Source organism: Hemiscyllium ocellatum, chromosome 13 (genome assembly GCF_020745735.1).
Source record: "Hemiscyllium ocellatum isolate sHemOce1 chromosome 13, sHemOce1.pat.X.cur, whole genome shotgun sequence".
NCBI classification, from domain to species: Eukaryota; Metazoa; Chordata; class Chondrichthyes; order Orectolobiformes; family Hemiscylliidae; genus Hemiscyllium; species Hemiscyllium ocellatum.
This window is the reverse complement of record NC_083413.1, coordinates 349364-362114: the sequence shown is the minus strand read 5'-3', so window position 1 is coordinate 362114 and position 12751 is coordinate 349364. Positions and strand designations below refer to the sequence as shown.

Genomic DNA, 12751 nt, shown 5'->3' with positions numbered 1-12751 from the left:
CCACCAGGATACACGAACACCAGCTAGCCACAAAAAGACACAACCCTCTCTCCCTCGTAGCTCTACACACGGAGGAAAAAAACCACCATTTCGACTGGGGCAACACATCTATCCTGGGACAGGCTAAGCAAAGACATGCCAGAGAATTCCTAGAGGCCTGGCACTCCAACCACAACGCCATAAACAAACACATAGATCTAGATGCCATCTATCTACCCCTCGGAAAATGAACAGGAAATGACATCACCACAAACCCCAGGAACCCCATCCAGGAGAAAGATATAAATAGAAAGCAGAAGACAACAGCTTTGCTTCACTTGGAGGTTGCCACTGATGATGTTACCTAGCCAGGTAATGAAACGTCTGGATATCAAACCTGCAGCTCAGCGAGCAAACCTACACCCTAGGGAAATCATGTCTCACAAACTTGATTGAGTTTTTTGAAGAAGTAACAAAGAAGCTTGATGAGGGCAGAGCAGTAGATGTGATCTATATGGACTTCCGTAAGGCGTTCAACAAGGTTCCCCATGGGAGACTGATTCACAAGGTTAGACCTCATGGAATTCTGGATTAGTGGTGCTGGAAGAGCTTACAGTTCAGGCAGCATCCAAGGAGCAGCAGATGCTGGAAACCAGATTCGGGATTAGTGGTGCTGGAAGAGCACAGATGGAATACAGGGAGAACTAGCCATTTGGTAGAAGACAGAGGGTGGTGGTGGAGGGTTGTTTTTCAGACTGGAGGCCTGTGACCAGTGGAATGCCACAAGGATCGGTGCTGGGTCCTCTACTTTTTGTCATTTACATAAATGATTTGGATGTGAGCATAAGAGATACAGTTAGTACGTCTGCAGATGACACCAAAATTGGAGGTGTAGTGGACAGCAAAGAGGGTTATCTCAGATTACAACAGGATCTGGACCAGATGGGCCAAAGGGCTGAGAAGTGGCAGATGGAGTTTAATTAAGATAAATGCGAGGTGCTGCATTTTGGGAAAGCAAATCTTAGCAGGACTTATACACTTAATGGTAAAGTCCTAGGGAGTGTTGCTGAACAAAGAGACCTTGGAGTGCAGGTTCATAGCTCCTTGAAAGTGGAGTCACAGGTAGCTAGGATAGTGAAGAAGGCGTTTGGTATGTTTTCCTTTATTGGTCAGAGTATTGAGTATAGGCGTTGCGAGGTCATGTTGCGGCTATACAGGACATTGGTCTTAAATGGTGTAATTGTACCGGCCTCCACCACTTCCTGTGGCAAAGTTTGTGAGAAGATTTGTAGCTCGGGTGCTCGTTGTTGTGGTTCTGTTCACTGAGCTGTGAATTTGTGTTGCAGACATTTCGTCCCCTGTCTAGGTGACATCCTCAATGCTTGGGAGCCTCCTAAGAAGCGCTTCTGTGATCTTTCCTCCGGCATTTGTAGTGGTTTGAATTTGCCGCTTCCGGTTGTCAGTTCCAGCTGTCCGTTGCAGTGGTCGGTATATTGGGTCTAGGTCGATGTGCTTATTGGTTGAATCTGTGGATGAGTGCCATGCCTCTAGGAATTCCCTGGCTGTTCTCTGTTTGGCTTGTCCTATAATAGTAGTGTTGTCCCAGTCAAATTCATGTTGCTTGTCATCTGCGTGTGTGGCTACTAAGGATAGCTGGTCATGTCGTTTCGTGGCTAGTTGGTGTTCATGGATGCTGATCATTAGCTGTCTTCCTGTTTGCCCTATGTAGTGTTTTGTGCAGTCCTTGCACGGGATTTTGTACACTACATTGGTTTTGCTCATGCTGGGTATCAGGTCCTTTGTCCTGGTGAGTTGTTGTCTGAGAGTGGCTGTTGGTTTGTGTGCTGTTATGAGTTCTAGTGGTCGCAGTAGTCTGGCTGTCAGTTCAGAAATGCTCCTGATGTATGGGAGTGTGGCTAGTCCTTTGGGTAGCGGCATGTCCTCGGTCCGTTGTCTTTCCCTTAGGCATCTGTTGATGAAATTGCGTGGGTATCCATTTTTGGCAAATACATTGTTTTGGTGTTCTTCTTCCTCTTTTTGCAGTTCTGGTGTACTGCAGTGTGTTGTGGCCCTTTTGAACAGTGTCTTGATGCAACTCCTTTTGTGTGTGTTGGGGTGGTTGCTTTCGTAGTTCAGGACTTGGTCTGTGTGTGTGGCTTTCCTGTATACCTTCGTTGTGAATTCTCTGTTCGGTGTTCTCTGCACCATCACGTCTAGAAATAGGAATCCGATTCACTAGAGAGGAAGAAAAGGACAACCAACTCCCATTCCTAGACGTGATGGTATAGCGAACACCGAACGGAGAATTCACCACGAAGGTATCCAGGAAAGCCCCACACACACAGACCAAGTCCTGAACTACGAAAGCAACCACCTCAACACACACAAAAGAAGTTGCATCTGGACACTGTTCAAAAGGGCCACAACACACTGCAGCACACCAGAACTGCAAAAAGAGGAAGAAGAACACCTATACAATGTATAACAGCACACAAACCAACAGCCACTCTCAGACAACAACTCACCAATACCCAGCATGAGCAAGACCAACGTAGTGTACAAAATCCCATGCAAGGACTGTACAAAACACTACATAGGACAAACAGGAAGACAGCTAATGATCAGCATCCATGAACACCAACTAGCCATGAAATGACACAACCAGCTATCCTTAGTAACCACACATGCAGATGACAAGCAACATGAATTTGACTGGGACAACACTACTATTATAGGACAAGCCAAACAGAGAACAGCCAGGGAATTCCTAGAGGCATGGCACTCATCCACAGATTCAACCAATAAGCACATCGACCTGGACCCAGTATACCGACCACTGTAGCGGACAGCTGGAACTGACAACCGGAAGTGGCAGATTCAAACCACTACAAATGCCGGAGGAAACATCGTAGAAGCGCTTCACAGGAGGCTCCCAAGCACTGAGGATGTCACCTAGACAGGGGACAAACGTCTGCAACACAAATTCTCAGCTCGGCGAACAGAACCACAACAACTTCCTCTGGCAGCTCATCCCATACACCTACCACCCTCTGCGTGAACAAGTTGCCCCTTAGGTCTCTTTTATATCTTTCATCTCCCACCCTAAACCTATGCCGTTTAGTTCTGGACTCCCCCATCCCAGGGAAGAGACTTTGTCTATTTATCCTACACATGCCCCTCATAATTTTGTAAATCTCTATAAGGTCACCCCTCAGCCTCCGACGCTCCAGGGAAAATAGCCCCAGCCTGTTCAGCCTCTCCCTGTAGCTCAAATCCTCCAACTCTGGCAACATTCTTGTTAATCTTTTCTGAACCCTTTCAAGTTTCACAACATCTTTCTGATAGGAAGGAGACCAGAATTACATACAATATTCCAACTGTGGCCTAACCAATGTCCTGTACAGCCGCAACATGACCTCCCAACTCCTGTACTCAATACTCTGACCAATAAAGGAAAGCATACCAAACGCCTTCTTCACTATCCTATCTACCTGCGACTCCACTTTCAAGGAGCTGTGAACCTGCACTCCAAGGTCCCTTTGTTCAGTACTTGGAAAACATTGCTGCTAAATCAATTCAAAAATCCTTGCAACTGCTGTAGGAAAGGTAACTAGTTTTCTTTGGGTATAAACTGAGCTTTTGACTGCGGTCAGCAGGTGGGAGAAGATCTGATCATTTCTTTTCCTCATTTTCTCTCTCTCTGTCTCTGTAATTTGTTTCCAGCTCCAGGTTGTTCGGCCACATGAGAACCACATGTTGGCAAGCAAAAGGTCTCAGTCACTCTTAAGTGTCACTAGTTTACAGACGGATCAACATCTTATTGCCATCAAGAGCTGCATCAGTTATATGGCTCTCGATGATCTGCAATCTTAACTTCATTTCCTACTTGTCCAAACAATAGTTTACACAATATTTACACAATGTGGACCAGGTTGATTGCTTTCTATACTCCAGCTACTAGTGTTTGAAGCAACTCTTTCTTGTTTTGGTCCCAGTTTTTAAAAACACAAAAATTAAAATGCACAGTCCTTACAATAAACTCCTTTAAACAGGTTTAAATGTGAACACTTTGGAAGGTTTCTAGCCTGGACTGAACTATACCCCTCAGGTGGTAATTTCAATTTAATGAGTTCTATGTTGTTTTGATCGTGATCTACGAAATACTGGACTCACTAAAAACATGGTATGCTGCCTGTGTCAGTATTCCTACTTCAATCTGACAAAGATTGTATTTACTTGTGACACTCCAGCTTTTCTGGTACTGCACCCAGTAAACAAATTGGGAGACTGCTTGGGTTGAATCATTTGTTCATGACAAATTTTATCATCTGTGAATTGTATACTTGGAGGAGAATCAAAAGGTTTTAATTGAGTTCTATTCTTGTTTTGTCAATGTATAATATATAATTTCAGAACACAAATATTATCCACATATGGTTTTTGAGAGGAACACAAGGCATTGAATCACTAATACAAACATAAATTGCTGGAAAAACACTGCAGGTCTGGTAGAATCTGTGGAGAGAAAGCAGAGTTAATATTTTGGGTCCAATGATTCTTCCTCAGAACCCCACTAACTTAGTGTTCCAGCGTGATGGGATGTGCTTTTTTTAATTCACTTTGTGGGATGTGGATGTCACTGGCTGGGCCAGCATGTATTGTCCATCCCTAGTTGCCCTTGCGAAGGTGGTGGTAAGCTGCCTCTTGAACTGCTGCAGTCTACTTACTAACCGACAATGCCATTAGGGAAGGAATTCCAGGGTTTTGACCCAGCGACAGTGAGGGACAGCAATATATTTCCAAATCATGATGGTGAGTGGCTTGGAGGGAAACTTGAAGGTGATGGTGTTCCCATGTATCAGCTGTTCTCCTTCATCCAGATGGAAGTGATCCTGGGTTTTGAAGGTGCTGGCTGAGGATCTTTGGTGAATTTCTTCAGTGCATCTTGTAGATAGTACACACTGCTGCTACTGAGCATCGCGGTGAAGAGAGTGGATGCTTGTGGATGTGGTGTCAATCAAATAGACTGCTTTGTCCTGGATGGTATCAAGCTTCTTGTGTGTCACTAAAACTGCACTCATTCAGGCAAGTGGAGAGTACTCCTGACTTGTGCCTTGTAGGTGATGGGAGTCAGGAGGCGAGTTCCTTGTTGCTGTATTCTTAGACTCTGACCTGCTCTTATTGCTACTGTGTTTATGAGGTAAGTCCAGGTGAGTTCATGATAACTCCTAGGATATTGATGTAGGAGATTCAGTGATGGTAACATCATTGAATGTCAAGGGGTGTTGGTTAGATTGGCTTTTATTGGTGATGGTGGCAGCCTGGCATTTGTGTGGCACAAATGTTGTCCTCTTCAATTAGCAATTTATCAATCTCCATTATATAATTGTAATTAAATCATGAGCAGAGACTAAAGCCTCACTTTAGGGATGGAGGGAAAATCAAACTGGATCACTTCAAGTCATCTTACACACCTCCTGGTTGCGCAGTTTTAGAGTGCCATTGGTGGGGACCATGCAGGAAATTATATTTTTATTGATGATGAATAAAGCAGGGTACCAGGAAAGGGAGAGACTTCATTGAAAACAAAGAACAAGGAAAATTTACAGCCCAGGAACAGGCCCTTCGGCCCTTCAAGCCTGAGCTGATCCAAATGTACTGTCTAAACCTGTCACCCAATTCCTAAGCATCTGTATCCCTCTGCTCCCCACCTACTCATGCATCTGTCCAGGTGCATCTTAAATGAATCCACTGTGCCTGCCTCTACCACCTCTGCTGGCAACGCGTTCCAGGCACCTACCACCCTCTGTGTGAAGCACTTGCCGCGTGTATCCCCCTTAAACATTCCACCTCTCACCTTGAAAGCATGACCTCTAGTTATCGAATCCTTCACCCTGGGAAGAAACTTATCTCTATCTACCCTGTCCAAACCCTTCATGATTTTGTAAACCTCAAACAGGTCCCCCCTCAATTTCCTTTTTTCTAGTGAAAACAAACCTAATCTACTCAGCCTCTCTTCATAGCTAGCACCTTCCATTCCAGGCAACATCCTCATAAACCTTCTCTGCACCCTCTCCAAAGCGTCCACATCCTTTTGGTAAGGTGGTGACCAGAACTGTACTTTAAATGCGGCCGAACCAATGTCTTGTACAATTTTAACATGACTTGCCAGCTCTTATACTCACTACCCCGTCCAATGAAAGCCAGCGTACTATATGATTTCTTGACCACCCTATCCACCTGTGCGGCAACTTTCAGATTACAATGGACCTGCACTCCCAGATCTCTCTGCCCATCAACTTTTCCCAAGGCTCATCCTCCCGTTGTACAATTTGCTCTAGAATTAGATTTGCCTAAATGCATCACCTCACATTTGTCTGGATTGAAATCCATCTGCCACTTTTCACCCAACTCCCCAGTCTGTCAATATCCTCCTGTATTCTCTGACAGTCCCTTATGCTTTCTGCTACTCCACCAATCTTCGCGTCATCTGCAAACTTGCTGATCATACCAACAGTGCCCTCTTCCAGATCATTTATGTATATCTCAAACAACAGTGGCCCCAACACTGACCCCTGTGGAACACCACTGGTCACCTTTCTCCATTTTGAGAAACTCCCTTCAACTACTACTCTCTGTCTTCTGTTGCTCAGCCAGTTCTTTATCCACCTAGCTAGAATATCCTGCACACCATGTGACTTCACTTTCTCCATTAGTCTACCGTGGGGAAGCTTATCAAATGCCTTACTAAAGTCTATGTATATGACATCAACATCAATCAACTTCCTTCATCAATCAACTTGGTCACTTCCTCAAAGAATTCTATTAAGTTGGTAAGGCACGATGTCCCCCACACAAAACCACGTTGTCTATTACTGATAAGCCCATTATTTTCTAAATACAAATAGATCCTATCCCTCAGTATCTTCACCAGCAACTTTCCCACCACTAGGCTCACTAGTCTGTAGTTACGTAGAATATCCCGACTACCCTTCTTGTACAGGGGGACAACATGAGCAACATTCTAGTCCTCCGGCACCTCACCTGTGTTTAAGGATGCCACAAAGATGTCTGTCAGGGCCCCAGCTATTTCCTCTCTCGCCTTCCTCAACAACCTGGGATAGATCCCATCTGGTCCTGGCGATCTGTCCACCTTAATAACCTCTAGCATACCCAAACACATCTTCCCTACTTATGTCAACGTGATCTAGACTAGTCAAACTTTTATCTCTAATCTCAACATTCATCATGTTGCTCTCTTCAGTGAGCACCGATACAAAGTAATCATTCAGAATCTCACCCATTCTCTCAGGTTCGACACACAGCCTTCCTTCATTATCTTTTAGTGGACCAATCCTTTCTCTAGTTACCCGCTTGCTTCTTATACAAGAAGAAAATGCTTCGGGATTTTCCTTAATTCTGCTCGCCAAAGCTATTTCATGATCCCTTTTAGCCCGCTTGATTCCTCATTTAAGACTTGTCCTACTCTCCCGATATTCCTCCAGGGCCCAATCTGTTCTTAGCTGCCTGGACCTTATGTACGCTTCCCTTTTCCTCTTGGCTCGTCGTACAATTTCTCCTGTCATCCACAGTTCATGAATCTTGCCTTTCCTATCCTTTGCCTTCAACGGGACGTGCCTATCCCGCAATTCCTTTAACCTATCTTTGAAAGCCTCCGACATCTCAAAATGGACTTCCCTTCAAATAGCTGTGTCCAATCCACATTTCCAAGCTCATGCTTAATTTATAACTGGCCTTGGCCCAGTTTAGTACTCTTTCCATAGGACCATTCTCATCTTTGTCTACGATTCTAAAACTTACAGAATTGTGGTCACTGTTCCCAAAGAAATCCCCCAACACAACTTCTAACACTTGTCCTGGCTCGTGCCCCAGTACCAGGTCCAATATGGCCACTTCCCTTGCCGGACTATTGACATAGTGCTCTAGAAAACTCTTTTGGATGCTTTCTACAAATTCTACTGCATCTAGACCTCTGATGCTAATTATATCCCAGTCAATGTTGGGAAAATTAAAATCTCCCATCACCACTACCCTGTTGCCTCTACATCTATTCATAATCTGTTTACCTATGTGTCCTTCTACCTCACCCTCACTGTTGGGAGGTCTGTAATACAGCCCCAACAACGTCACTGCACCCTTCTTATTTCTCAGCTCCACCCATAATGCCTCACTGCCCAAGGCCTCCATAGTGTCCTCCTTTAGCACAGCTGTGATATCATCCCTGACCAGCAATGCATCTCCTCCCCACCTTTTACTTCCCTCCCTGTCCTGTCTGAAGCATCTATATCCTGGAACATTTAGTTGCTAATCATGCCCTTCATTCAACCAAGCCTCTGTGATTGCAATCACGTCATATTCCCAGGCACCAATCCAAGCCCTAAGTTCATCTGCCTTACACATTATATTAAAGTAGATGCATTTCAGGCCACCAATTCTTTTGCGCTCACCTGCTCTCTGCCTACTCTTCCCTTTATTAATGCTATCGTCATGATCCTTACAGTCCCCAGTCTCCACCTCGCTGCCTACTTGTTTTCTCTTCTGGTTCCCAGTCCCCTGCCACATTAGTTTAAAACCTCCCCAACAGCAGGAGCAAAAACTCGCCCAGGGCATTGGTTCCAGTCTGGTTCAGATGTAGATCTCCCATTTTATAATAGTACAACCTTCCCTAGAATTGGTCCCAATGTCCAACAAATCTGAACCCCTCCCTCCTACACCGTCTCTCAAGCCACGTGTACATCCTGCCTATTGTTTCATTTCTACCCTGGCTAGCACGTGGCACTGGTAGTAATCCTGAGATCACTACCTTTGAGGTCCTTCTCTTTAACTTCTCTCCTTGCTCCCTGAAGTCTTCTTTCAGGACCTCATCTCGTTTTTTACTTATATTATTGGTGCCATAAACACCAAGACAACTGGCTGTTCACCCTCCCCTTTTAGAGTGCTCTGCAGCCTGAAATAAGTGAGTATTAGCATAAAAACGAAAGCAGTTGGGGATGTCCAATTGTGTGTGCCTTGTATGCAGGGAACTTGAGTATTTCTGAAAACCCCCTTTCACTCCTGATTTCAGGAGATGACAGCCAAAGTATTTATTTGCCAGGAAAAGCTCTTTTTAGTTTCCTCTCTAATGATATTCAGATTGCTGTAATTAGAAAAAGAGGTTTCCTTTCAAGATGAAATTAACCACTCGAATCATTATTTATAAATAAATTGTGTTTTTTTAAAAAAACTCTTTTCCTACTCCCTGTGCACCAAACAAAGTAATGCAGGATGGAATTCCATGTCTGTTCCTTGTAACAATCTGTCTGATCTTGTTTCTCTTCCCATAACAGATACTGTGGTAAGATTTTCCCAAGATCTGCAAACCTGACCCGGCACCTTCGGACACACACTGGAGAGCAACCATACAGGTTAAAATAAGCATATTATGGGAATTGGCAGAACATCCCAGCTAAGAGCTGTTGCCATGTAGAACTTGCTTCCTTACTTGAAGTGTTCATCAAGTATTTTCAAAAAAAGTTGTCACACCCATGAAATTAAAGACATATCCAAATTCAAGAAAAACTAATTTACACATTGTACTAGACAGCACATACTCAGAACTGTGGTGAATGCTAGTTTTCAAAGGATCCCTTATAAATTGGCACAGCAAATATACAGGATATTGTGAAGTAGTTCATGTTTTACAAACATATGAAATTTAACTAACAACATGTCATTATTGAATGTCCAATCCTTTAATGGGGAGCAATGACCTAGTGGTTTTATCACCGGGTTGTTAATCCAGAGACCCAGGTAATGTTCTGAGGACCCAAAGTTCAAATCCCACCATGGCAGGTGTGGAATTTGAATTCAGTCAGAGTTTAATGATGACCATGAATCCATTGTTAATTGTTGGAAAAACCCACTTGGTTCACTAATGTCCTTGAGGGAGGAAAGCTGCTGTCCTTACCCAGTCTTGCTGACATGTGACTCCAGACCCACAGCAACATGTTAGCAAGTTCTCAGAAGATTTGTAGCTCAGGTTGAGGTTCTAGATGTGAGTTTGCTCGCTGAGGTGGAAGGTTCATTTGCTGACATTTCATCACCATATTAGGTAACATAATCAGTGAGCCTCCAGTGAAGCATTGGTAGTATGGCCCACTTTTTATTTATGTTTTTAGGTTTACTTGGGTTGGTGATGTCATTTCCTTGGTGATGTCATTTCCTTAGTGATGCAATTTCCTGTTCTTTCTCTCAGGAGGGGGTAAATGGGATCCAAGTCAACGTGTTTGTTGATAGAGTTCTGGTTGGAATACCATGCTTCTAGGAATTCTAGTGCGTGTCTCCATCTGGCTTGTCCTCCAATGGATGTGTTGTCTCAGTTGAAATGGTGTCCTTCCTCATCTGTATGTAAGGATACTAGTGAGACAGGGTCATGTCGTTTTGTGTCTAGTTGATGTTCATGTATCCTGGTGGCTAGTTTTCTGCCTGTTTGTCCAATGTAGTGTTTGTTACAGTTCTTGCAAGTTTTTGCAAATGACATTAGTTTTGCTTGTTGTCTCTATAGGGTCTTTCAAGTTCATTAGCTGCCACCAACACAGTAAAACAGAGCTGATGAACTTGAAAGACCCTATATAGACAACAAGCAAAACTAATGTCATTTAAAAATACTTTTAAAGAATCGTAACAAACACTATATTAGACAAACAGCAGAAAACTAGCCACCAGGATGCATGAACATCAATTAGCCACAAAACTACATGACCTAGTCTCACTAGTATCTTTACATACAGATGAGGAAGATTACCATTTCGACTAGGACAACACCTCCATCCTTGGACAAGCCAAACAGATAGATGCACGAGCATTCCACGAAGCATGGCATTCCATCTGGAACTCTATCAACAAACACATTGACTTGGATCCCATTTACCACCCCCTGAAAAAAAGAACCAGAAATAACATCACCACAGGAAATGACATCACCAACCCAAGGAAACCTAAACACATAAATAAAAAGCAGGCCATACCACCAAAGCTTCACTGGAGGCTCACTGATGATGTTACCTAGTGTGAAACCTAATCTTCCAGTTCAGTGAGCAAACTTACATCCAGAACATCAGCAATGTAGTCAACTCTTAACTGCCCTCTGGGTAATTTAAGATGGGCAATGAATGCTGGTCTAACCAATGATGCCCACATCTCATGAATGAATAAAAAAAAACTAGTTCCCTTGTAATTAAGTATTTTAAAGCACAAATTGGAATATTTGTGGCAAACATAACTGAAGTTAGCATTTCATTGAAAATTCATTAAAACTCTCAGGCTGTAGCTACAACTTGTGTTAAACATACACTGATAAACAGATGGCAACTCCCATGTGTGCAAGTTTTGAGGTCCTTTGAGTTCTCATTGAATTTTCCATCATGGTTTTCTGGAATATTTTCTTGGATGTTATTCAGTAATTATCTGGATTTATTGTGGGACTTCAGTCTTTGTGTAAATTACACCATCTCTCCAAAACTTCCGGTAGTGAGCTGGAGCAGGAGGATCACAATTAGAAATCTCGAAAGGTGCTTTGCAAACTCTTTAAAAACACACACACACACACACCTCCACATGATTGCAAGTCAATCCCACCAAAATTATCTCCAGTGTTCTGGCCAATATTATCCTTTAATTAATAGCCCAAAAACATTTTATCAGGTCTTTATCTCATTGCTTTTTACATAATGTTTGTATGTGTGAATTGGCTGCTGAGTTTCTACTTTACAATAATAATCACACTTCCAAAGTATCTTAATCACTGGAAATTGCTTTTGGAGCATCCTGGATTCATGAAAGGCATTTTACAAATGCAATTCTTTATTGAATGACTAGATCTTTCATTAACGTATACAACTGATGCCCAGATGTTAATTGGTCTTATTGTTATTTTTGCACAGTGGTATCTCTCAATGACTATTAAATTGCCCACATTGTTTGCTCTCCTAAGTTTTCATACAAAAACTACGACAATTGCAGGAAGGAAAAGACCAGTCTATCTGTCCCTTCTTATAGTTTGTTCATCTTGACCCAATGCTTATTTCTGGTTAGACACACTATAATTGCCACAAACACCATAATTCTGCCCTGCCAAGATCACCACCCAAACCCCACCCATTCCATTGCATTAATCTTTGGGAGAGTCAAAAATGCAGAGAAAAATTCAGGATAAATAAAGAGAAAAGAATTCTGGAAAATTCCTCTCCAATTCTTCAGGCTAATAAAACCTATCCAGAAGATTGCAGGGGCCACGTGTTATCTGTTAATCCACTTACCTTCTCTGCAGACTGTAACGCTCTACAATTCACAGAAAGACATAACCAGTAACACATGTGCAAACGTAACAAACAAATTGTGGTAGATTTCCAACCTGCACACCATGAAAACCCCTTTTCCCAGTCTTAGCCCCAGGCTCCAAGCTGGCACTGTTGCTCAGTAGCCCAATATAGAAACAATCTGATTCTCACTTCCACTTATTTAATATGAAAATTAGGTGAGTTCTGTAATGGCCAGTTAATCCACAACCCCAGTTTGGTGCACGGGCAGCCAGCTAGTTGAAGGTTTTCTTCATTATACAACAATAATGAGTGGTGTTTAATTAATTTAGTCTGCAGCAAATGCACTTAATCATTTGTCTGCTTCCAACTTAACTCCCTACCCCAACCCTTAGGAGAAAGAACAGGACTTTGCAACATCTTTGTGTGTGCACGTACCATTTGCTTATGGAAAA

At 43.0% G+C, this 12751-nt stretch overlaps 1 protein-coding gene across 12 annotated transcripts in view; it reads left to right on the top strand.

The window, feature by feature from the left end:
• Positions 1-12751, top strand: part of mecom (MDS1 and EVI1 complex locus) — a 239013-nt gene that overhangs the window by 168037 nt on the left and 58225 nt on the right. For all 12 annotated transcript variants that reach the window (XM_060834453.1, XM_060834462.1, XM_060834461.1 and 9 more), the window contains one exon: positions 9327-9404. In XM_060834453.1, coding sequence (XP_060690436.1) covers positions 9327-9404 — 78 coding nt within the window. The remainder of the gene's footprint in view (positions 1-9326; positions 9405-12751) is intronic.